The 27,399-nt window shown below is 44.0% G+C and overlaps 1 protein-coding gene across 1 annotated transcript in view; it reads left to right on the top strand.

Annotated features, from left to right (window-relative positions):
• Positions 1-27,399, top strand: part of STARD13 (StAR related lipid transfer domain containing 13) — a 536,983-nt gene that overhangs the window by 25,099 nt on the left and 484,485 nt on the right. The window contains exon 2 of the mRNA XM_073662518.1: positions 5,897-6,772. Within this exon, the coding sequence (XP_073518619.1) occupies positions 6,002-6,772 (771 nt within the window). The 5' untranslated portion in view covers positions 5,897-6,001. The remainder of the gene's footprint in view (positions 1-5,896; positions 6,773-27,399) is intronic.

Genomic DNA, 27,399 nt, shown 5'->3' with positions numbered 1-27,399 from the left:
AAAAAAACGCATGCAGATTGTGCATGCGTTTTCCTGCAGAATACATGCGGAATACATGCGGATTCACATGCGTACCCACATGCGTTAACGCATGTGTTTCCGCATGCGGACTGTCAAGCACTTTCCAGGCGATAGCATCACTTGGAAAGTGCTTGACAACTAGGTCACACTATATAAATCCATGCAAAAGGCATGGATTTATATAGTGTGACCGTAAAAATAAAAAAATAAAGCTATACTTACCCCCGATCCCCCGCCGCGTGTGCTGTCGCGCTCGTCCTGGCTTCTTCCGGGTTGCCGGCATCTCGCGAGACAGCCTGCGGTCACATGACTGCGACGTTATCTCAGGTCCTGGAAGGAGAAGCGCTGCAGGGGCCACCGGACAGGTGAATATAAACTTAATTTATTATTTTATTCTTTTTTTCACAGGTACAATGGTACCCAGGTCTGGATGAGAGTCTTCTCTCCTCCAGAACTGGGTACCATCCGCACATAGAGACGCATATAATCCGCTTGTACAAATGTACAGACACGGATTCTATGCGTCTCAATGCAAGTCAATGGCAGCGCTTCCGCTGCGCTTCCGCAAAATTAATGAACATGCTGCGGATTTATTTGCGCTGCAGAAACGCTGCGGAAAAATCCACAGCATGTGCATTGACATAGCGGAATGCCATTGGGGACCATGGGGTGCGGATTACCATGCATTTTTGATGCGTTTCCGCTGCGGAAGTTCCGCAGCGGAAACGCATGAAGAACGCATCGTGGGCACGCAGCCTTATATTCTAGGTTCTTCAACCATTTCCGGTGACTACCTCTTGAAGCTCATCAAGAGAATGCCAAGAGTGTGCAAAGCAGTCATCAAAGCAAAAGGTGGCTACTTTGAAGAACCTAGAATATAAGACATATTTTCAGTTGTTTCACACTTTTTTGTTAAGTATATAATTCCACATGTGTTAATTCATAGTTTTGATGCCTTCAGTGTGAATGTACAATTTTCATAGTCATGAAAATACAGAAAAATCTTTAAATGAGAAGGTGTGTCCAAACTTTTGGTCTGTACTGTATATATATATATATATATATATATATGTATATATACATATATGTATACTGCATATATATGTCCTATTCACCCACCCATGTGTAATTTTATATGTCTTATATACCCATGGTCTTATAGCATGTGTTACTTTTACGTCCAACAGATCGGTATAACGTGTGTTGCTTTTACGTCCAACAGCTGGTATATAAAAACATAGTAGGTAGTTGTGCCCATCAGTCAGGCATGGTGGCAGCCTTCACCCTGTGACTCCTGCAGGCCTGTACTCTGCACAGATCACTGAAGAGGTCGGTACTTGCTGTCAGGTGTCACAATGGAGCCGCTCATGTCAGGGATTGCTAGTTATGCAATTCCCTAGTACAAAAGGAATGTGACAGGAGGGGGCGCAGAAATGATGGCAGGCGGCAGAGGAGGAAGGGGTGATCCACTTGACATGTACTGGCCAGATCACAGCGCCGCTCCCGCTGGTGGCACAGTGGGGTTTGCACTCGCTCACTATCCGCCCACTGCTGCAAGGCTCGGGCCCTGCTTAGCGCCCAGAGTGGAGGCCACAGCCTGCCCCTCTCCGTGCAGCCTCCCTCTCTCCTTCCCTCCCTCCCCCACTTGTTGTTGCTCAATCGGAAATAAGATTTAGCTGCCAGAGAAGAAGAAGCCGCAGCAGCGGTGTCGGAGAGCAGAGGTAGCCGCTTCTCAGGCAGTGGTGGTGATGAGCGGCAGCGTCTTTCAGCCTCGAACAGACCGTATCGTCATTCCCCTTCCCTCCAACTCCCATGGGGGACACGAAAGGAGCAGAGCACAGGTAGCAGATGAGGAGAATGAAGGAGTGGGAGAGGGGTTTATGAATGAGATGTCACTAAGGGGGGAGAACGCTGGGCAGCCGGGGAGTCAGCCTGGGACTGAGTTCATAACACCCCCCTCTCGCTGTTGCTTTTACGTCCAACAGCTGGCATATAAAAACATGCGTGTATTCGAATGCAACATTGTGTCAAAATTTCAAAGCAATCGGTGAAGAACTTTCAGAGATTTAAGATTTTGAACAAACGAACATTTACATTTTTATTTACATATAGAAGATAAATAAGATGTAGCTATTATATGCACGTGTCTAGCATTTTTTGCTTTTTCCATATACTTATACTATATTGGGTGTGGTGGGATCCCAGTTACTAAGAGTGAGGTAATGCAGTTTATTTATTCTTATGCTTATATCATGTTGTCTATTTCTTGTATGACTAATATTTTGTTGTATCTAGCATTGATCACGATTTGACATGTGCCTATAGTGGGCAGCACTATTTACATGTATTACCTCAATTTGTGGTAATTTATAGTGATATAGCTATTACATTGTTTTTTCTTCTTACCTGCTTCCTCATCTGGGTATACCCACCATGTGCCTCTGTGTGTTTGATCTCACTGGGTATGTGTCTTGATTATGTGTATTTTTAATCAATATTTCAATAAAATTTATTTTATCTCTTTGTACTTTTGGCCTTTTGTAAAGTTGTTATTGAGAGTGTAGCATGTACTTATATTATGTTACTCTGATCTTTTAAGGGGCAGATGCCATCAGTGTCACTGTAAATTAAGATGAACTTTAGGACTGGGAAGAAATTGTCATTAAACTAATTTTTCGAGCTTCTAACCATATTTGAATATATTTTTTTGAAACTTCAATCCTGTGACCAGACCAAGTTGTCAATGATAGTTTCATGATAAGAAGCCATTTCAAGAGTGAGGACAATTCTCAAAGTTTCCAGTTTCTGTTAATGACGTTCCCTGAATATCTATTTTACACTATTAGATCCGGTACTGTTATTTGATCCTCCTGGACTCCTTACAGGGCGATACCTTATATTCATCACGTTAGCTGATGTATTGTTTCGGTCTGACTTATTTTACAATCTGAGGATACGTTGCCTCTGTAATTTAGAATCTTACTTACCTTTAACACTGTCACTTGAGCTGGGCGACCTCTAAGCCTTGAATCTTGTCTGTGATTGCCAATGTTAGAACCTTGCTCTTAGGTTTTTTTTCCTTTGCTGGTCACATGACCTTGTTGGCCTATTTAAGCCTGCTCCGCCCTTCTGGCTTTGCTGGACTTCATTGTATATCTATTTCTAGCTAGCCTGTGCTCTGTGTCTTGCTCTGTTAGTTTGCTTGGTCTACTGACCTCTATGTTCTATATATTTTGTTTGTTCGTCTGTCTGCTACTATTTCTGTTAGGAGGTGTCCCATATTCCTCCCAGTCCTTAGTACTTGTAGGGATTCCTTCCCCACATCTATAGGTCTCCGTACAGACTAGCTTAGGACTTTAGCAGGTCTGATCGCAGGATCAGGTCCCCTGTTACATCGTAGGGATTTAGCTGAGTTCTATCGTAGGGACAGATCTCCTCTCTTTCCTTAGCTCTTGTAGCAGAACATAACAGCCAAGCATCTGAAGGTTTCATAGTTTATGGCAGAATCTTTGCACCACAAGAGAGGTTCCTTGATAATTCCCTGTAACTACTTTTAAGATTAATGGAGACTACCGTTCAGCCATTGACATCCTTAATAGACTCCCAAATGAAAATAATTTCATATGTGATTCAAGGTTTTTGGTAATTTGGACACAAATAAGTGCTATATTACACTATTTCCATAACTCCCATAAAGTTATAATAAAGCTACAGAATTCATGCCCAGCCTACACTCTATACAAAGTCCTACTCGCAACAACTCTGCAATTTTTGCACCCCCAATGTTTACTTTCTATCCAACAGATTGGTGATAAATGTTTGTATGTTTCTGCTTGGAATACCTCTTACAAAGACTTTTTATGTGGGTGATATATTCATTTAATAACTTTGCTTTTTAATGGTAATGTGTCATCCGAAAATGATCTATTGTTTAAAGGGAATCTGTCAACCAGGTTTGCTACCTCTTCTGAGAGCAGCATAATGTGGGAAAGGAGACCCTGATTCCAGTGATGTATCACTTCGTTTACTGGGTGCAGCAGTTGTGATACAATCAGAGTTTTTAGATGTAGCATGTAGCAGAGCTCAGAAAGCTGCAACTGCCCACACCTCTGATTGGCAGCTTTCTATGTACATTGCATATTGACAAAAGGCTGCTAATCAGTGCTGGGGGTGTGGTTGGACCAGGAAGCACGTGGAAGCTAGTCCAGCTGTGATAATCTCCTGCTGGTAAAACACTCATTGCATTGAAACAGCAGCATATAGCCTAATAAGTGAGAAATCACTGAAATCAGTGTCTCAGCCAATAGCTCAGGCTGCCCTCAGACTACATAGAAAAAAAACTGCTGATAGATTCCCTTAAAATAGAAATATTATGTTTTCCACATCACTATATGTTTAATAAAAATCAGAAATGTTCACATTGGCCAATAGGCCTAATACTAGACTCAGACTTTCTTTTCCAAATTAAGACGGCTTTTCAGGAGTCTCATTTCACAGACAGTATTAAAATTAAAAGTAACACCACTGTATACAGTAAATAGCACAAAATCCGCCATTCACAATATGTGATGTCACAGCTCACTTCCTCTCTCTTTCTCAATGACATTTGCCCTTATGATAATAAGCTTATTAAAGCACCACTCCAGCATTGTTGCTTTTTTTTCAGCGCTGGAGTGGCGCTTTTAAACAGAAGTCCACTGCCCCCAGTCATTTACTCACCCTCCGGTGTCTTCGCCGTTTTTCGGCACCGCTCTGGTCCCGTGTCTTCTTCTTGTGAACGCAGCTTTTGACTGTCTGGAAGTCAGAAGCGACGTCACAAGCTCTTAATACAAGTCTATGAGAGCCAGAACGAGGCCAGAACGAGGTTCTCATAGACTTGTATTGAAAAGTGACCTCCGTGCCGCTCCATGAAACACTGAAGCTGCAAGGAGGTCCCTTTTTGCCAGAGACGGACGGGAGTGGTGGCGAAGACAGATTAAAACGCTGTAAGGTAAGTATCAGACAGAGAAAAGGGGGCTTATTTAAAGCACCACTCCATCGGTGCAATAAAAAAAAAACTGCTGGAGTGGTGCTTTAAATGCTTCAATACAACTTAGTAGGGTCTGAGTAAGTCTATATTTGCTATTGTTCATGTATCCAACAGGAAGTAGTAGTAGTCTATTTTTTTTTCTTTTTTTATATAGATAGGTAAGTTTATGAAATATGTAGGTTTATGAAAAATAAAATATAATAATATAAATTAACTGGTAATTTTCTGATTACATATTCCCTTTAAAGGTTTTTTTGGGAATACATTTTAATGAACTATCCTTGACTTGACCATAAAAGAAGACATGTGGACAGGTTTTTGGCATAAAGTATACATTTCATTGTGTAAGAAGTCCAGGAAGACACCAGCACTTGCTTCATCCATAAAAAAAGACTTTTATTCCAGCAAAGATAAAATCAGAAACAATTCACAAAGCAGTACTCCATGAAGCATAGAGGGAAAAAACATGAAAACATAAGGCAACGCGTTTCTGACCTTGTGGTTCTTAATGCCTGAGGCAGTGATTAAGGACCACAAAGGTCAGAAATGCCGTTGTCTTATCTTTTCATAGTTTTCTTGTATGCCTCATGGAGTACTGCTGTGTGAAGTGTTCCTGATTGTATCTTTATTGGAATAAAAGCCTTTTTTTTATGGATGAAGCGAGTGCTGGTCTCTTCCTGGACTTTCTGCTTTGAGCTTTTTTGACCATGTACTAAGCAAGGTGAGCTGAACTACAATTTTTTTCTTTTTTCATACATTTCATTGTATAAAGCATGATATATTCTGTAGACCCAGACCTACGAACCCTTCGGCAATTTGATATTTTGTCTTTCTTCTTTATTACAGAAGAATAGATGGGATGTTAAGACTGTCCTTGTACAACAAGTTCTACAATTCAAGAGCATAATAATAGGAACAATATGATAAAAGAGTGACTAATCTAATTAAAGCATGGAAACAATCTTGGATCTTGATGGTACGTCAATTCTTTCTTCAGCTTGTACGTTTTCTTTAACATCAATAAATGTGAGAACGGACTACTTCCCCTCTGGAAGGAATACAAACAAAACACATCTAGAAGACTTCGACACTTTATTAGGGTCGGAACCTGATGCGACCAGTCACTTACATTCAAGAGAAAGCAACACCAAAATCCCTGAGAATAGCGGGTGGACAATAGGAGACACTGGTCCAACAACCCTTGAGTTTGGCAACTGGGCAACAATTGAAGCCAATCCTACAGTCAAGTTTGTCGATTGGTCACCATCATCCACTGAGAATGACCTTTTCCCAAACAATGTGTCTGCCACTGAAAATGCAGGCATTGAAGACGGATACCAAGAAATTTCTCCAATATCATTACAACCAGAAACGTCTTATAGGAAATCTCACAATGTGCGAGTTATCAAGCATAAGCCAAGTGCAATCACATTCACTGATTTACCCCTTGACATTATTTGCGACAGTGCTGGTTATGAGAATGGCACACTAGAGGATAAAGAAAATGGTGATGACGCCGAGGAAGATGATGAGAATGATGATGTTTTTACAGATTTGCCACGTTATAAATATACTTTCACTGGTATAAAAAGGAGGAGTTCACACCCTAGAAGCCCAACTAAAATATTTGTTGACTCTAAGGATATTTTCCAAGTGTTTAATAAGAATAGTGTTCGGAACAATGGCACTGATTTGGGCGAAGAAGAAAGAAAGATGTCAATGGTAAGAACTTTCTCTACAAAATAAACTTTTGCATTACTTTCCCCCAAACTGTATTATTGATTGCTTTCTAGTATGTCAGATATTAAATATGGATATTATAACATGCAGCTCTGTATTAGACTTTTCACTATATGATAGGTATACATAAAAGAGTAACTGTTGTTTTAACTTTTTTTTCATAACTCAATAGTACACATTCATTCCCAATTCATGGGTAAAATTTGTCTGCAGTGAATACAGAATTTCCTATTACGCAGATAAGAGATGACAGTTGGTGCTTATAAAGTTCTATGGAGAACTGTAACTGTCCTTTCAGGAGAACTTGCGGCAGAATGTTTGTATCCAAAGAAGACTGTTCTCCAGCCATATTCCAGATAAGATAGTAGCTTTATTCCAACATGTTAAAAAGACACCTTCAGGTATATCCAAATATATCTTTTCCTACGTGTTTCAGATATTAGCTCAGTCCTTTTTCATTGATAAAAAGTCTAGAAATCTATTTATCCATGAATAATGACTGCGTTACGGTCTGAAATGTGTAGGAAAGGTATATTTGGATATACTTGAAGATGTCTTTTAACATGTTGGAATAAAGCTTAATATTTTATCCGGAATACGGCTGGAGAACCTTCTTTGGATCCTTATTGTGCCATAGCGGGCAGCAATGGCTTTCTCCATGCCAAGAACCTCACAGTAGTCTTCACAAGAGTGAGCTGTTTTTTCCTATATCATTGTGACAGAATGTATCATGTCTCTGGATTCGAACCCTTAGTTCTGTGTTCTGTGGTCGGCGTCTTTCTGCTGAGTCACAGCAAATTCATCTTTTCTTTGGGTGTTTTAGTTCTGTTATCTTTGTTTGCGTTGGTTTTGGGTAACAGATGTTTTTCATTTACTCTGTTTTGTCTGTCCAATCACCTTTTAGGTGCAGCTTTAAATAGCTTCTCCTACTGGTGTTTCCTGCTAGTGATAGACTTTGTTGGATTCATTCACTTAGCTGTAGTTTGTGTAGGTTGTAGTTGTTATGTGTGTGATTCCTTTATTGCTTAGGGAATTGCTATGCTAGCGATCCTAGGAGCTGCTAAGGACATTCAGGGTAAGTCGCCGTCCAGTGGGTGCGCCATTGCATTATCTTAGGGTGCCAACCTCTGCGGTCAGGCAGAGACAGACCAGGGTCAGAGAAGGACTTTTTCCTAGTCTGGACAGGGACCTGTCAGGTTCAGATATTTGTCTTCCTGGTTTGTATATTACCTTTGTGAGTGTGCTTTGGCAGTCATAACACTGTGTCTGTCTCTAGCTCCTCCCCCTCCCCTCTCCATAGAATTGTAAAAGCACCAACTGTCATTTCTAATCTCAGTAATGGGAAAAACTGTCTTTATTTAACACAGATTTTAAGGATTTTACCCATGAATTGACAGTGAAAGATAAATCCAGGAAGAGAAAAAAGCAGACTTCTTTGATAAGTTATATTACAAATTTATTTATTTTCATATGTACTGTTGATTTATGAAATAAAAATTATAACAAGAGTTACTCTTTAAGTAAAGACAGTTAAGATTTATAAAAGTTTTAACACATTTTATATTCAGATGTGCCCAAATCTTAATTATTCTCTACATGTTTGACTACTGGCATATAACAATACAGAAAAGGAGTCTGCAGTATATAAGTGGCTATAGGAGTTGGAAAGAAGAGAAATGCGGAACAAGGCTTTATCTAGAAAAATTACATTTACATATAATAGGTAACGCAGTTAAAGTTTCTGCCTACTTGACCTTTTTATATGCTTGGCTGCATAATTTGGACAAGGTTTATGCTAAGAGAGTAAATGCTTTCACTGGTGCACGCTATACAGGATATATGTGTGTATGATGGAATATATCACTAATGCCATAGGGTTTACATCCTTTGAATAATGTAAGACAAATTGCAAAATGACTTTAATCTCATTATAAAACATTAAAACATGAAATATGCTTACTTGACGCTTCCACCTTCACACAAGAAAAGAAGCTATGTCTCACCGAGTCTGTATATGGAAGAGCAGCTCTTAGGCAAAATGTGTGTTGGGAAGGGGTTTTTTTGTGAAGTACTGGACTCCTTGAATGTGGGGCAGTCTAAACTAAGGAGTGGAATTTAAGGAACCATTTAACAATAGCTGACAGATGATGTTATCCAAAATGTAGATGCGTTCACCCAGTTCAGTGGTTCAGTTAGAGGTCAGGGTAGGCAGCAAACAGCAGCCAAACAACCCGGAAGTCCACTTTTTCACCGATAGGAATCCAAAGAACCTCATTGCTTAGACAATGAGTGGTAAAGGTAGAGTTCCTTAAGTACCCTGACTGGGCATTGGTTTCGAAGATGAAATTGGAAACACAGTCACAGCATGGAAGCTTAGTGGTTAGCATTGTAGCCTTGCAGCGCTGGGGTCCAGGGTTCAAATCCCAACAAGGACAACTTCTGCAAGGAGTTTGTATGTTCTCCCCATGTTTGCATGGGTTTCCTCCGGGTTCTCCGGTTTCCTCTTGCACACACATATTGATAGGTAATTCAGATTGTGAGCCCCAATAGGTACAGTAATGATGATGTTGTCTGTAAGCGCTATAGAATTAATTAATGGCGCTATATAAGCACGTAAAAAAAAACAAATACGTTTTAGGAGAGTCAATACATGGCAGTACCACTTATCAGGAAATGTCTTCCCCCTTGACAGCAGGAGGAAACTTACAATAAGTGCAAGGTAAAACCAATACATAAACACCCTTGTCAGAGACCATATGTACTGGTAATACAAGGAGGCGAAGGATAGACGTCTCCATTTAAAAGGAATCTGTCAGTAGGATCACCCCTCCTAAGCCATCTATATGGGTATGTAGGTCATAGAAGGTTGATTAAAATTATTCCCTGATATCTGCTATCTGATGTCTTATTACAGAGACATCCACGTTTTTCTTAAAATGTAAATGAGCTGTTAAAACCTATGGGTCACACACTGATCTCCCTGAAAATCTGCCTGCATAGTTTATTTTAAATGAAAGGGGACATTACCTGTATGACAAATGTAGATCAGGATACCAAACTGTCAGTCATTACATTGAATGGCATTTTAAAAAAAAAATCTTCAACTGCTGTTGATTTGTTCATTCTACCTACCAAAAATCACAGAAATTACATTAAGGTTTGGTTGAGCACTGAGCACTTACTCAGAGGTTTCCATTTCAATCTCTGAAAAACGTGATTCAGACAAAAACCCAGACGTAACAAGTCATTATAATGAGGCAGATGGGGTCACTATGGAGTCCGAAGGGCCTCTGTTAACACGATCTGCCTCTTAATTCCTGTTAGTGTCCCATCTATTTAGGCATGTAGAAAAGCACAGCCGATCTCACTTTTGTGCACCTCTAATGAGATGGAAACCTGTGGAACAGAGTGTCTTCATCTGCCTCATAGTGAATGTTGCTGCGGGAAATCTCTCTGAATCATGTATTTCGGAGATCTACATGGAATCTCCCGTCTTAAGTGCAGATCACAAGATAAATGTGAACCGAGCATGAAAAACAATTTAAAATGTTATGTATCTCAAAAATGGTACTAATTAAAACTAAACCCACAAAAAAGGCCCTACTGAGGTTCGTCATCTGTCAATAGAAATAGAAGGGGTTTCCATGTTACTGATACAGGTGCATCTCACTAAATTAGAATATCATCAAAAAGTTAATTTATTTCAGTTTTTCAATACAAAAAGTGAAACTCATATATTATATAGAGTCATTACAAACAGAGTGATCTATTTCAAGAGTTTATTTCTGTTAATGTTGATGATTATGGCTTACAGCCAACGAAAACACTAAAGTCATTATCTCAGTAAATTTGAATAATTAACAAAAAACACATGCAAAGGCTTTTTTAAGTCCCTCAGTCTGTTTCAGTAGGCTCCACAATCATGGGGAAGACTGTTGACTTGACAGATGTCCAAAAGGCAGTCATTGACACACTAAGTAATGCAAAGTAAATTTTGCATTTCATTTGGAAATCAAGATCCCAGAGTCTGGAGGAAAAAGTGGGGAGGCCACAATCCAAGCTGCTGGAGGTCTAGTGTGAAGTTTCCACAATCAGTGATGGTTTGGGGGGCCATGTCATCTGCTGGTGTAGGTCCATTGTGTTTTATCAAGACCAAAGTCAGCGCAGCCGTCTACCAGGAAATTTTAGAGCACTTCATGCTTCCCTCTGCCGACAAGCTTTTTGGAGATGGAAATTTCATTCTCCAGCAGGACTTGGCACCTGTCCACACTGCCAAAAGTACTAATACCTGGTTTAAAAACAACAGTATCACTGTGCTTGATTGGCCAGCAAACTCGCCTGACCTTAACCCCATAGAGAATCTATGGGTTATTGTCAACAGGAAGATGAGAGACACCAGACCCAACAATGCAGACCAGCTGAAGGCTGCTATCAAAGCAACATGGGCTTCCATAACACCTCGGCAGTTTCACAGACTGATCGCCTCCATGCCACGCCTCATTGATATAGCAATTGATGCAAAAGGAGCCCGACCAAGTATTGAGTGCATTTACTGGACATACATTTCATTAGGCCAACATTTCGGATTTTTAAATCATTTTTCAAGCTGTTGTTATAAAGTATTCTAATTTACTGAGATAATGACTTTTGTGTTTTCATTGGCTGTAAGCCATAATCATCAACATTAACAGAAATAAACACTTGAAATAGATCACTTTTTTTGTAATGACTCTATATAATATATGAGTTTCACTTTTTTATTGAAGAATTGAAATAAATTAACTTTTTGATGATATTCTAATTTTGTGAGATGCACCTCTAGCACAAAGACTCTGGAAAGTGATAGTCACCTGCCCAAATCCAGTGAAATCTGCGCTCCCAAAGCAAAATATCCCCCCTCCATTTTGAGCACCATAGTATGCCTAAACCGCAGATTGCATCCACATGTTTGGCACCACCGTAGCAGCGAGAACTCCCTTAACAGTTTACTGGATGTGCCTCAGAATTACAAATTGGGGATAATGTATGGGGCACTACAATGGCATATTTGCAAATTTCATGCAGCAACAACAACTCATGCTCATTTCTGGACAACACCTGGGGGGTCAAAATAGATACTACACCTGTAGATGAATTTCCGGAGAGGTGTAATGTCCAAAATTAGGTCATTTTAGGATTTTTTTTTACAGTTATGGCACTTTAGGGGTTCTACAAACTATTCCAGGAAAATCTGCAAAAGTCAAATAGAGCTCCTTTTTTATAAGCCTTACCACGTCCTCAATTAGAACCACAAATGGAGCATTGCTGCGTTCAGGAGAAATTGTTTAAGTAATTATTGGGCCAGTTTCACCTATTATACCTTGTGCAAATAAAGAATCTGTGGCCAAAACAACATTTTAGTGGAAATTTTTTTTTTTATCTTCATTGCCCAATGGTATAGAATTCTGCGCAACTTGCTTACTCTACCCCTATATGAAATAATTGAGGGGTGTATGTTGTAAAATTGGGTCACTCTGGGGGGGTCTGCTGCCCTGGCTCCTCAGGGACCCTAAAAATATGGTATGGCACCCGCAAGCCATTTCAGTAAAATCTTTGGCCAAAATGGCACTTCTTTTCTTCTGACGTTTGGACTGTGCCTGGACAGTGGTTTCTTTCCACATATGGGGTATTGGCATACTCAGGAGAAATTATGTTAAAAATTGTGGGGTCCAATTTCTACTATTACCGCCTGTCAAAATAAAAAATTTGGGTCTAATTCTACATTTTAGTGGAAATAAAATGAATTTTAAAACATTGGGATGTGAAACCGAAAATTTACGTAAACTATCTGTGGGTTCAGAATGTTCACTAAACCCTTAAATGAATTCCTTACTGGGTGCATTTTATAAAATGTTGTCACTTGTGAGGGGGGTTTCTGATGTTTTAGCCCGGTACCGCAGGGGCTCTTTAAATGCAACATGGCGTCTACAATCTTTTCCAGTCAAATTTCCACTCCAAAAGTTAAATAATGCTCCTTACTTTCATGGCCTTGCCATGTACCCACATGGTAGATTCTCACTGCATAGTGAGTATTCACACATTCAGGAAAAATTGGGTAAGTCATTCTTGGAGCCACTTTCTCTTACTACCCTTTCATGAAAATGAAAAATTTGTGGTGAAAGCAACATTTTAGTGGAAAAAAATGTAATTTTTCATTTTTGCATCCCATTGTTACAAAATTCTATATCCTGTGTATTCAATATGCTCTTTAAACTCCTAGATGAATTCCTTGAGGGCTGTAGTATCCAAAATGTGGTCATTTATGTTTGGTTTCTTCTGTTTTGGCACCTCAGGGACTCTGAAATGGAACATGGCACCTGCAATCTATTACAGTCAAAATTGTTCTCCAAAATACAAATAGCACTGTAATGCTATGCTGGCATCCCTGCATGCCCCCTCTCCCTCCTCCTGGCAGGGGCCATGACATACTCACTGTCCTGGCTGCTCAGCGGTGCCTCCCTGCTCTACCCGGCTTCCTTGTCTCCTGGTGGTGTGCCTAGTGTGCGTGCTTAAAGGGGCGGCATGCACACTTTGGAAATGCCCCCAGCCAATAGCTGGGAGACATCTAGTATTTAAGGCACACTCCCCTGTAGGGAGGTGCCTGTACAATGCCCTTGTTAATGTTAGTTTGAGTTTGCCCTTCACAGTTAGTTGTCAGGTCACTTGAACCTATTCCTGAACCCTTTCCTGTATTCCCTGGTCTGTGTGTGGCCAGGGCCTGAACCTGAATCCCCTGGTCCATGTGTGGCCACAGCAAGAACCTGAATCCCCTGGTCCGTGTGTGGCCACGCACTGAACCTGAAACCGCATTGGCAGTCCCTGAACCTGAAGCCGCATCTAGTGGTCCCTAAACCTGAAGCCGCACCTGGCAGTCCCTGAACCTGAAACTGCATTGGCAGTTCCTGAACCTGAACCTGCATCAGCGGTTCCTGAACCCTGACATTGCTCCCTGCGGAACCTGAGCCTCAAGCCGCACTGGTGGCACCTGAACCCTGACACCCCGCTCCCTGTGGTACCTGAGCCTGAAGCTGCACCTGGCGGCACCTGAACCCTGACATCGCCCCCTGCAGTACTTGACCCTGAAGCCACACCGGCGGTACCTGAACCCTGAAGCCGCACCGGCGGTACCTGAACCCTGAAGCCACACCTGCGGCACCTGAACCCTGAAGCCGCACCTGTAATACTTGAAGCTGAAACCATTTCAGCCGTGCTTGAACCAGCACCAGTATCTCCTCTGGTTCGCGTTCCAGAGTCCTGTTTCAGTATCCAAATGCAGCTCTGCCTGTGACTCAGTGTCAGTATCTGTTCTGATGGTTGATCCAGAATCTGTGTTGTCTGAACGGAGTCCGAGTCCTGTCCTGCCAGTGACCCCGAGCCAGTGTGTGCAATCCCGAGCCCTGGAGTCAGCAGCTGCAGTACCGGGGACTGCCTAGGAGTAGTACCTGGCGGTTACCTGCAGCTCAAGTCTAACTCTACCATCAGGAGCTTTAGCAAAGACAAGGTAGTCACTTAGCCCCTTCCTAGGTAAGCCCAGCCACGTGGCACAGTGGGTCCACGATCTACGCCTGCGCGTGACAAGTGATCTTTACTTTCCAAGCTCTGACATGCGCCCAAACAGTAGTTTCTGACCACATATGGGTATTGTTACACTCAGGAAAAATTGTGTAACACATTTTGGGGGCCACTTTCTCTTGCTACCCACTGTGTAAATTTAAAATTTGGTGCCAAAGAAACATTTTAGTGGAAAAAACGTAATTCTTCATTTTCACCGCCCACTGTTATAAAATTCTATGAAGTATCTGTTTGTTCAAGTTGCTCATCAAACTCCTAGATGAATTCCTTGAGGGGTGTAGTTTCCAAACGGAGGTCATTAATGGGTGGTGGAGTTCTGATGTGTTGGTACCTCGGGGGCTGTGCCAATGAGCCATGTTATCCACAATTTATTCCAACCAAAATTGCGCTCCCAAAATCTAATAGCGCTCCTTCCCTCCATAGCCCTGCAGTGCGCCCAAATAGTAGTTTCTGACCACATATAAAGTATTGGCATACTCATTAGAAATTGCATAGCAAATTGTACAGTACATTTTTTCCTTTTACCCCTTGTGAAAGCTAAAAATTTGTAGTGAAACCAACATTTTTGTTGAAACATTTTAATTTTTATGATCCAAAGTTATAAAATTCTCCTAAGCACTTGTGGGTTCAAGATGCTCACCAAACACAGAGGCATTGTTTGATGGGTGTAGTTTCTAAAATGGGGTCATTTGTGTGTGTGTGTGGGGGGGGGGGGGGTCTGCTGTTTTGGCACCCCATGGCATTCATGTTTTTCCTGTTATCCTTGTGAAAACTAAAAATTTGAGGCAAAATCAAAACTTTACTAAAAAAAATTTTTATTTTTTTTTATTTTCTTCTTCCAGTTTTCCTTTATTTATGTGCCAGTTGTCCCTTCAGAGAGGAAGAGGACCAGAACTCTAGTGCCACCTACAGAAAGTAGCTATCCTAAAAGTCAATAGTGATCCTTTAACCCTAGAACGTATGACCATAAAAATCTACTTTTTCACATACCTGGGGCCTTTTAGGCCCGTGTGCAAATAACATGGAATAACTCAAACAAAAATGACAAACAACTATATACCTGAGGAATACCTAGAGTTTCAAAATTCTAACTAAAGTAATCTTGCAGAAAATAGAAAACAATTAACAGGGCGGGCCTGCGAGGCCCCAGGTATGCGTTCTAGGGTTAACGAGCCTTATCACATGACTTAGGATATAAGTCAGAACCAGAAACTCAATTTGCAGACACTGTGTTTTGGGGTACTGCCCCTTGTCAGTGCAAAGTGTGAGTTCTGGTTTGGCTGGAGAGCGACATGTTAAGCATGCCACAGTGAGGAGACTTTTAAAGCCGCAATGCTTCTCTGGGAAATATGCAAATTGCATGGCTTATATCCTAAGTCATGTGATAAGGCTCGTTAAATGGTTACTATTGACTTTTACGATTGCTACTTCCTGTAGGTGGCACTAGAGTTCTGGTCCTCTTCCTCTCTGGAGACAATTTGCATATTTCCCAGAGGAGCATTGCGGCTTTAAAAGTCTCCTCACTGTGACATGCTTAACATATCGCTCTCCACAAGGAGAAATGTTACACCTTAGATACCTTAATTCATGTGAAACACATGAAGAGTTAAGCAGCTTTCTGAATGTGGCTCTGAATACCTTGAGGGGTGCAGTGTTTATAATGAGGTTACTTTGAGGCGTTTCTCTAACATATAGGCAAATTTACTTCTAATGTGAAGTGGTTCCTAAAAAATAAGGTTTTGTAAATTTCATTGAAGAAATGAAAATTACTGCTGAGCTTTTAACCCTTCTTAGGGTATGTCCACATATTGCATTTTTTTTTTCATTTTTTTCCATTTTACTGTACCAGCAAAGTGAATGAGATTTCTGAAATCTCATTCACATTGTTGCTCATTTTTTCCAGATTTGAAGCTGTTTGGAATCTGCAGCATGTCAATTCTTTCAGCATATTTGTGACGCACCCCCTGGGCCATATTCTTTAGGGGAATACCCGGAGCCGGATCAGATGGGGGTTGTAGTCTCCGAGTGGCTGTGACCCGGTCCGTGCCCAGGGTGTCAAGCTCAGAGTATGTGGCAGTCCTACAGATGTTATAAAGTTCTTTATGTCGACTACGCCACCCGTTGTATTGCGGTCACTACGGCCGCCGCTGCAGCAGGGTCCGCTGAGGCTGATGGTGTTGGTGCAGCTTTTGATAGTATAATCCCCAACGGGTGGGGTATAGCCTCAGGGGGTCAGGTGCAGAGGATGGGGGTTGTGGTGGTGCAGCATAGATGGTAATTAAAGACAGAGTCGGGTTGTGCAGTTTAGGGTATTTACTTACTGCTGATGTTCCGGTCACTCCAGCTTCAAGTGACCACCCGAGCCGTGCTGCGTCCACCAGGTCCTGGATTCAGCCAACCCCCAAGCAAGTCCGGAGCGTGACCCTGAGCCCTCCTTCCTGTCCTGTCTTCTGGCCGTCCCCACCAGGGATCCACCTAGGTCCAGCTCCCTCGGGCCTTCTGTTGGGAGACCCTTGGCCTTGGGTTCCCTGACCCTACACGTGGTTTGCCTTCAGGGTGGATGTGGTGGGTGGCCGTGGCAGATCCTGCCCACGGCCTCCGGTCTCTGGCTAGGGTGTGCTTTAGCCCCCACCAGTTTGGGATCCGGTACCCAGTTGCCAACTCTTCACCCGGTGATGGACTTTGGGTTCTCAGAGTCCTTTTCTTTCAGCCCCTCTGGGTCTTTCTTCCTTTCTCCTCTCTCTCTCTCTGGGGCTGCTCTGCTCTTCTGCTCTCCTCCTCTGGCTTCTCACAGACTGACCCTGATCTTAGATGGTGCCCACCTTAAATACTCCCTCTATGTGTGAGCTCAGGTGACCAGCACCCAATGAGCTCCTATCTTTACCCAGGCTGCTCCCCCTATCTGCCCCTACACTACTGGGATGTACCACCCCCCTCCCACTCCAGCCAGGAACAGACTCGGTCGTACCTGCACATTTCTAAGTGGGAGTACCGTTGGTCTGTTCCTCGGAAATGGGATGTGTGTAGTGCATGCAGCTCTCTGAGCTCAGTTCCACACTCCATCCTTACCCGGGAGTGGAATATCACACCTCTGGGTTGAGGTGCAATACCCCTGTAGCAGCCGAATCCTCAGGGTGCTACATTTGCGTACCTTCAAATGAATGTGAAAAAATGCATAAGAAAAACCTGTGCAAAACAATGGCAAAAACGCAAGTATTTTTCTCAGCTTTTTTCCTGCTAACACTCAAGCATTTGCAGCAAATTTTTCAGCTGCAAATACTGAACATGTGCACATTCCCTTCATATATTAAGAAGAAATAAAAAATATTTCAGAAATGATGTTGTCTTAAATGAGACATATGGTAAATTTTATTTATTAACTATTTCGTGTTCTTGGCCGATCTGTTATAGGGCTCGCTCACACAAGCGTATAAATTGGACGAGTGCAATCCGATAAAAAATCGGATTGCACTCGGACTAATGTTATACAATGAGGCCGTGCAGATCTGTGTATTTTTTCTCAGTTGTATTCAGCATGCTACAATTTCACTTTGAAATTTGATGGGTGTGAGAAAAATCGCATGCCATATGGACCATCAGTACAGCATCCAATTTTTACGGATACATTACAGTTCTGTAGGATAGGAAACTGTAAATGATCCTGTAAAAGATTAATAGCTGCGGAGTAAAAAAAACGGATTACATTCGGACAGCACACGGATGACAAGTGAGTACTAATCGTCCCACTCTTCTGGATGTGAATGGGACCGACTTATTTTTATGTGTGAGCGAACCCCTATTTCATGAAGCTCATCAAGAGAATGCCAAGAGTGTGCAAAGCAGTCATCAAAGCAAAAGGTGGCTACTTTGAAGAACCTAGAATATAAGACATATTTTCAGTTGTTTCACACTTTTTTGTTAAGTATATAATTCCACATGTGTTAATTCATAGTTTTGATGCCTTCAGTGTGAATGTACAATTTTCAAAGTCATGAAAATACAGAAAAATCTTTAAATGAGAAGGTGTGTCCAAACTTTTGGTCTGTACTGTATAATATCCCTCCCATATCATTAAAAAATAGTGGCGCACAATAAATACCTCCAGTGGCTTTTAGGTCTGCTTCCTCACCTTTCTGTAATGCCACCCCTGGCACCCCATGCGCAGTATATTTACGGCGCTGTGGGAAGGTGATTAACATGAACTGACATATATATTCGGCACTTGCATTTTGCAGGCTCTGGAGCTGAACACCAATCCCAACGTTGGCCAATCAGCAACACACCAAAGTGGTGGTAACTTTATTAGGGTGTTGGCTAAATTTAAAGAGTTTCATCTCTGTGGCAGGTTTCTTTTACGTCCGACTCGCCTTATCCTTGAAGACTATTCTACATTGAGTATACCAAGACTATACTGTTTTTAACCCTTCTGAGAGTCAAACTTTCATTTTTACTTTTTCGTTTTTTCCTCCCCTTCTTCTAAGAACCATAATTTTTCATTTTTGCATCTACATAGACATATGAGGGCTTGTTTCATGCAGGACGAGTCCCCTGGGGAGGACTTGAACTTGTGGGTTTTGAGCATGCAATGGTTTTATCACTTTTACTATATACTGCAATACTATAATATATGAATGCACATACTTTTCCAAGAATTCATACTGTATTACAGTGAAGGACTTAAAAAATAGCCCAAAGTCTAACTTAAAGTAACCTGTCTCTGTCATGGCAATTCATTCATTCCTCAGCTAATAATGTCCCACGGGGAAAATGCTACTGGTCAGATAAGTAGTTCTTTGCTGAAATAAAATGCACATTGTCAAAAAACGTGAACTATATCAACTGGAACTGATAAAATATGAAAAACACTAGAGAACCGCAACTTCAGCAGATTCACCACAGGAATTCCTTTAGGGTAAAGAAGATGGAAACTGGATTGGAAGGGCCTGAATTTTAACTTGCTGCAGACTCACAAACACATCACAAATAATAATGATAACAGAATTCTTTCCGTCTTTATACTTAAACAAGGACTGTTGTTCTCATATAGAATTTATAAGTCCCCTGTGAATTCAGAGTAGGGTTGCAAGATTTGCCATCGATTTTTACTGGTAAAAAGGGAGTGTAGTTTGGGGAGTGACTTCAGACGGAGTGTGACATTATGTACCCCTTAGAAATGTAAAATATCTAATCCTAGAAAATTCTCCAAAATAAGGATGAAAACCATAATTACAGAAAAATGGAGAGGTTCCACTTGACTGATTGACCTGACTGTTAAAGGCGAACTCAGCGAGAGGTAAGAATGAGGACCAGTACTCCTGCTGGGCCGCCACAAAGCAAAGTTTGTTCCAAAGATTGATTTGTCCTCTCAGTGTGACCATTGATTTCAGGAGGGTAGGCAGAGGAAAAAGACAAGTCAATCCCCAGTTTCCTACAAAAAAAACTCTGCAGAATTTAAATACAAATTGCACTCGCCTATCAGACACAATGTTAAGAGGGATCCCATGTAACCTTACAATATGACAAACAACCTGGAGAGTGTCTCTGCATTAGGTAATCCTGACAAAGGAACAAAATAAGCCTGTTTGCGGAATCGGTCAACCACCACCCAAATAGCAGTTTTCCCACCAGACAGAGGCAAATCCATAATGAGTCCATGGTCTTTCTGGAATTGGCAATGGAGTTAATTCCCCGGCTGGCTGATTATGACAGACTTTAGCGTGTATGCAGACTTCACAAATGGATACAAGATCTTTAATACCATTATGCATGTATGGCCACCAAAAAAGTCTAGCAAAGGCTGTGACCCCAGGATGACCGCTCAAGACGGAATCAAGAAACTCCTGTAACAAACGCAATTTTAGATACAAAGGCAAAAATAATTTGGACCCTGGAGTAGTGAAAGCAGCCAATGACTGGACTTCACGGATCTCTACTTCAATCTCTGAAGATACCATGGAAACCACTATGCCCTGAGGAAAAATGGAGGATGAAGGTTCAGGAGGAGAAACTGAATCAAGACTGTGAAATAATGTGTCAGCTTTAACATTCTTAGACCCCGGCCTGAATGTGATAGAGAAATTAAACCTAGAAAAAAACAAGGACCATATGGCTGGTCTGGAAGTTAATTGTTTAGCTGATTCAATGTAAGCTAGATTCTTATGATCAGTTGTAGTAGTGGTGAAGGAGATTGTTCCCCCTGTTACTAAAAAGGATCAAAAGCATGCTCCCAAAGTTAGAACCCTCAGGGGCTGCAGTTTGGTCCAGGTGGAGTAATTGTGAAAGCCAGCCCAGTAGAGGGAGGGGGAACTCAGTGCTAGTGTCTAGAGCAGGATGTGAGTTCAGTCAGTAGTGTGCAGTACTGCAGAAAGTTAGCAGGCTCTGTAAAGGCTGCTAGGGTAGACATGGGCTTACTATCCCAAACAGTGGATTGCCAGAGAATTCCTCCATAAGAGTCCCCTTAGCTGGCCTGGGAACCTCAAGGAAGTAGTCGGGGGCCTGTGGGCACATTCTGTCTGCTAGGCTGCATAAGAAGTCAGGACTCAAGCTCTGGGATGTAGAGTGAATTGGGATCCAGACATACTGTCATTGGTGAGGAAGAGTCTCTAGGGCTAGAGAAGAAAGCAACAGAGATGCTTCACCATAATCGGGAACCAGGGCTGAAGTATCCGGTACCTCTGGGAAAGATGACAACCTTTTGGGCCTTATTCTTTATACCTATCGGTAAATACTGCCAGTTACCAAGTAAAGTTCTTGTGTTTTTATGAACTCCATGTCCTCTGAATTGATTACTGTACTGTTTCCAGAAGAGGAATTCCTGGAGTCAGAAGAGGCCGGCTGGCCAAAAGTAAGTGGGAAACACAATATACACAGAAGTACACCAGAGCGAGGACACACTTTGTCTGTAGTGTGCCAAAGTGATCATGGGCTACAGCTCGCCTACGACTACTTCGTTTGGGCACCTTACACAGTGATCACAGTAACTTGATGAACCTCCACCTCCAAAAAATGCCTCCATTCCTCAAAGGCCAAATTAAGCAACAAGTAACCCACGATTCCCAACATCATAATTTCTTTGCGCAGATGAGAATTTTTTAGAAATAAAAAGCACATGAACGCAGGTTAGTCAGAGTTTTGGACCCCTGCGATAAAACGGCTCATACCCCGACCTACGAAGCATCCACCTCCACAATGAAAGGTTCTTGCAGATCGAGTTGAATTAGAACTGGAGCAGACATGAAACTGTAGCGTCGGCGTCCCTGCCTCCTGCTAGGCAGGGACGCTGTTCCCCTCACCTCTCCGCTCCGTGCCCCGGCGTCCTCCTCCCGCTCTGCTGGCAGCGCGCGCTGCTTCCCGGCCACTGTGCTTAGGGCGCGCGCGCGCTCCCCCTCTCTTAAAGGGGCTGCGCGCGCCGTCCTAAGGAGTCCCCGGCCAATGGCCGGAGGACCTCACCATATATAAGGCACCTCCTCCAAAATGGAGGTGCCCGAGCAATGTTGTTGCAAAGCTTTCACTCTGCTTCAGCCCTCAGGTCCCGTTGCCAGTTACCTGCCAGTCACCTGCCAGATTCCTGCTTGATACCTGCCTGATATCCGCTTACCTGCTTGCAAGCCTGCGGTCCGACGGTCTGCCTTCCGACACCTGTCAGTCTGTCTATGGACCAGCCTGCCCGCTCACCTGGGAGCGCTCACCTGCTACCTGCCGGCTAGCCTACCTGGAGGCTCTGCCGTCACTTGCCGTGACCACCTGCCAGCCCAGAGACTCTTGCCCGCTCACCTGGGAGCGCTCACCTGCTACCTGCCTGCTAGCCTACCTGGAGGCTCTGCCATCACTTGCCGTGACCACCTGCCTGTCCAGAGACTCTTGCCCGCTCACCTGGGAGCGTCCACCTGCTACCTGTCTGCTAGTCAACCCTTATCTGTCGCTGCCGTGGATGGGGGCCTCTTACCACTTCCCATCCAACTCATCACCAAATCCATAACCCTGCAGGTGGGAATGCTGCACTCTGAGAGCATCTTCTTTCATGTTCTGCCTGGACTCATTCACGCCCTCTTACTAGGCCTACCTTGGCTTCAGAGACATGCACCCGTGCTTGATCGGCAGACTGGAGAAGTCCTTCGCTGGGGACAGGACTGCCATAAGACTTGTTTAGTTCCCGTCCATCCTGTCCGTCCTTCTCCTACTCCAGCCAATCTACCTGGTCTTCCGGCTCCTTATTGGTCGTATGCGGACGTCTTTAATAAAAAGGAGGCAGAGACATTACCCCCTCATAGACCATACGACTGCCCAATCGACCTGATGCCCGGCGCTACTCCTCCCCGTGGGCGCATTTACCCTTTGTCCGCTGCTGAGACCCGATCCATGTCAGAATATATTGAGGAGAATCTGGCCCGGGGATTCATCCGGAAATCTACTTCCCCGGCGGGAGCAGGTTTCTTCTTCGTCAAAAAGAAGGACGGCTCACTCCGTCCCTGTATAGACTATAGAGGCCTTAACCAGATCACGGTGAAGAATAAATACCCCCTTCCGCTCATTCCGGAGTTATTTGACCGTCTGAGGGGGCTAGAATCTTCACCAAGCTGGACCTCCGTGGGGCGTATAACCTGGTCCGTATCCGTCAGGGGGATGAATGGAAGACGGCATTCAACACCCGGGACGGCCACTATGAATACCTGGTAATGCCCTTCGGTCTCTGTAACGCTCCCGCCGTCTTTCAAGAGTTTGTCAATGACATCTTCCGGGACCTTCTCTACTCCTGCGTAGTGGTGTACCTGGACGACATCTTGGTCTTCTCTCCGGATCTCCCCACACACCGGAGGGATGTTCGTCAGGTTCTGCTCAGGCTCAGGCAGAACCACCTCTACGCCAAATATGAGAAGTTCCTCTTTGAGCAGACCTCGCTTCCGTTTTTGGGCTACATAATTTCTCAGACCGGCCTACGAATGGATCCTGAGAAACTGTCTGCCATCGAGAAGTGGCCTCGACCAGAGGGGTTGAAGGCTATTCAGCGGTTCCTGGGCTTCGCCAACTACTACCGCCTCTTCATACCGCACTTCTCTTCCCGGACTGCCCCAATCTCTGCACTCACCCGTAAGGGCACTAATCCCAGAGAATGGCCGCCCGAAGCTGAGGAAGCCTTTCTTTCCTTAAAACAGGCTTTCTCTTCTGCCCCGATGCTTCATCGCCCGGACGGCAACAAACAATTCTTCCTGGAAGTTGACGCCTCCTCCTCTGGAGCCAGAGCGGTACTTACCCAAAAATCGTCTTCCGGGAGAATGGTAACTTGCGGCTTCTTCTCCAAAGTCTTCTCCTCTTCCGAGCGCAACTATTCTATAGGAGACCGAGAGTTATTGGCCATTAAGCTGGCATTGGAGGAGTGGCGTTACCTGCTCGAGGGGGCTCTTCACCCAGTAATAATTTACACGGACCACAAGAACTTGGCTTACCTCCAGAGTGCCCAGAGACTTAACCCGCGCCAAGCCCGGTGGTCCTTGTTTTTTGCTCGCTTTGATTTTGTTCTTCATTTTCGCCCGGCTGACAAAAACATCAAGGCTAACGCCTTGTCCCGATCCTTCCTGGTGTCTGATCTTGAGGAGGAACCTAAACACATCATCGATCCCGCCAGAGTAATGCAGGTGGCCCCCGTGAGTCTAAATCGTCTCCCTCCCGGAAAGACGTTCGTAACGGTACCTGATCGGGAGAAGATCCTACACTGGGGTCACTCGTCTAAGCTTGCTGGCCATGCCGGTCAGAAAAAGACCCTCCAGCTTATCACCCGGCACTACTGGTGGCCTACCCTGCACAAGGAAGTAATAGACTTTGTTTCTGCCTGTGTGTCCTGCGCCCGCAACAAGGTTCCGAGACACCTGCCAGCCCGTCGCCTCCTTCCTCTTCCAGTACCTGCTGCTCCCTGGCAGCATATAGCTATGGACTTTATAACAGATCTCCCTGTCTCTGCCGGTTGTACGGTCATTTGGGTGGTCGCTGACCACTTTTCCAAAATGGCTCATTTCATTCCCCTGCCAGGCCTCCCGTCTGCACCCGAGCTGGCTAAAGACTTTATCCGCCACATCTTCCGTCTCCATGGCCTGCCCCTCCACATCGTGTCGGATCGTGGGGTTCAGTTCACCTCACGCTTCTGGAGAGCCACATGTAAGCTGCTAGACGTCACCCTGGACTTCTCCTCCGCATACCACTCACAGTCCAATGGTCAAGTGGAGCGGATCAATCAGATCCTGACCAGTTACCTCCGGCACTTCGTTAATGCCCACCATTCAGACTGGGTGGATCTCCTGCCATTGGCCGAATTTTCTTACAATAATCACGAGAGCGAATCTTCCTCCAAATCCCCGTTTTTTGTAGTCTTCGGTCAGCATCCTCGGATCCCATTTCCCGTCTCCACCTCGGTGGACAATCCGGCTGCGGAATCTCTCGTTAGCAAATTTTCCTCCATTTGGGAGAGTACCCGATCCGCACTTCTTCAGTCGTCCGAGCGGATGAAAAACACGCTGACAAAAAACGCCTGGATCCTCCACAATTCCGTCCTGGAGATAAAGTCTGGCTCTCGTCCAAGTATGTCCGGCTCAAGACTCCTTCCTACAAGTTAGGGCCTCTTTTCATCGGCCCACTAGAAGTTATCAAACAAATCAACCCAGTGGCCTATAAATTGAAACTCCCGGCCAACTTGCGGATCTCTAACTCCTTCCATGTATCTCTCCTCAAACCCGTGGTACTTAACTCTTTTTCCAAGTCTACAGGTACGCCTCCTGCTCCGGTTTCCGCTGAAAACGAGTTTGAGGTAGAGAACATTCTGGCCACCAAAAGGGTAAGAGGAAAGACCTTTTTCTAGTGGATTGGAAGGGGTTTGGTCCTGAGGAGAGAACGTGGGAGCCCCGGGAGAACATCCATGCCCCTCTCATCCTTGATAAATTTCTGTCTGGCCTAATAAAGGGGGGGCCTAAAGGGGGGGGTACTGTAGCGTCGGCGTCCCTGCCTCCTGCTAGGCAGGGACGCTGTTCCCCTCACCTCTCCGCTCCATGCCCGGCGTCCTCCTCCCGCTCTGCTGGCAGCGCGCGCTGCTTCCCGGCCACTGTGCTTAGGGCGCGCGCTCCCCCTCTAATAAAAGGGCTGCGCGCGCCGTCCTAAGGAGTCCCCAGCCAATGGCCGGAGGACCTCACCATATATAAGGCACCTCCTCCAAAATGGAGGTGCCCGAGCAATGTTGTTGCAAAGCCTTCACTCTGCTTCAGCCCTCAGGTCCCGTTGCCAGTTACCTGCCAGTCACCTGCCAGATTCCTGCTTGATACCTGCCTGATATCCGCTTACCTGCTTGCAAGCCTGCGGTCCGACGGTCTGCCTTCCAACACCTGTCAGTCTGTCTATGGACCAGCCTGCCCGCTCACCTGGGAGCGCTCACCTGCTACCTGCCGGCTAGCCTACCTGGAGGCTCTGCCGTCACTTGCCGTGACCACCTGCCAGCCCAGAGACTCTTGCCTGCTCACCTGGGAGCGCTCACCTGCTACCTGCCTGCTAGCCTACCTGGAGGCTCTGCCGTCACTTGCCGTGACCACCTGCCTGTCCAGAGACTCTTGCCCGCTCACCTGGGAGCGTCCACCTGCTACCTGTCTGCTAGTCAACCCAGAGACTGTCCCTGTCACTTGCCGTGACTACCTGCCCGTCTTCCCTGGGAGCCACCCGCTTCCTCACAAGGACCGCCCCCTTGTAGAGTTGCTCAGAGGTTCCGCCTCCCAGACCCGTTACAGAAACGCTCTTTTAATCTTTCAAAAGCCCTAATAGTATCCGACGACTAACCCTTGAGATCCGCCACTTTACGTGTAAGGTCAGTAAGAGGTTTAGCAATATGAGAAAAACCCTTGATAAATTTTCTATAATAGTTGGAAAATCCAAGAAAATGTTGCAAAGCTCTAAGGTCAAGAGGTTGAACCCAATCAATTATGGCCTACACCTTCCCAGGGTCCATGTTAAACCCTTCTTCTGACAAGATAAACCCCAAGAACTACATTTCCTGAACAGAATAAATACATTTCTCTAATTTAGCAAACAACCTTTGTAATACTACACTGACATGTTCCTGGTGAGAGCCCAAATCGGGTAAGAAAATTAAAATATCATCAATATCAAATTTCATCAATATCAAATTGTAAGCCCCTCCAGGATCATGTTTTGAAAACCACTTCTCCCCCATAAACTGATCATATAGGTTGGGGATGAGTGAAAATGGGTAAGTATTTTTAATTGTGATTTTGTTTAGTTCTTGGTAATCAAGGCAAAGACAGAGACCCCCCATCTTTCTTTTTAACAAAGAAAAATCCAACAGCTACAAGGTAGGAGGAAAGAAGGATATGACCCTTTTGTAAACTTTCGTTAACATATTCAATCATGCGGGTCCATTCAGGCCCAGACAAATTGTAAAGGCGAGCTTTAAGTAATTTGCATTAGAGACAAGATTAATAGCACAATCATAAGGATGATAGGGAGGTAGAATCTCCTCCTCTTTTTCCAAGAACACATCTCCGAAGTCCTTTAGGTACCACGGCAAACCCTCCAAACTAGCGGAGCATATTTGTACTTTAGACATTTCTTGTAACAATTGGGGCTCCATTTAACAATTTCCTTCTGACACCAATCAATAATAGAATTGTGAAGAAGCAGGCATGGAAGCCCCAGTACCAACCCAGTAAGTAAATTATCCAAAACAAAGCAAGAGATGGATTCAGAGTGAAGTGCTCCCACTTTGAGCGTGAAATCCACTGTTGCCCTCTTGACCAAATTCCGGGCTAATGGTGTCTTGTCAATGGCAAAAATCTGAATGGGTCAAAGCCAACTGTCCCTAATCCAATCAATAAAGTTAGCAGCAGACCCGCAGTCAAAGAACGCCAATGCTGATAACGTCTGGTTCTTGAAGGATAACACCAGTACTTTATCAGAGAAATACAAAGGTACCTGGGAGTGTGGATGACCTCCTCGGCAATCATCCAGAC

The sequence above is a fragment of the Phyllobates terribilis genome, unplaced genomic scaffold (genome assembly GCF_046119375.1).
Source record: "Phyllobates terribilis strain yellow unplaced genomic scaffold, ASM4611937v1 Scaffold_2__4_contigs__length_985480577, whole genome shotgun sequence".
Classification (NCBI taxonomy): Eukaryota; Metazoa; Chordata; class Amphibia; order Anura; family Dendrobatidae; genus Phyllobates; species Phyllobates terribilis.
The sequence above is the reverse complement of the archived record's forward strand: the minus strand, read 5'-3'. Positions and strand labels throughout refer to the sequence as shown.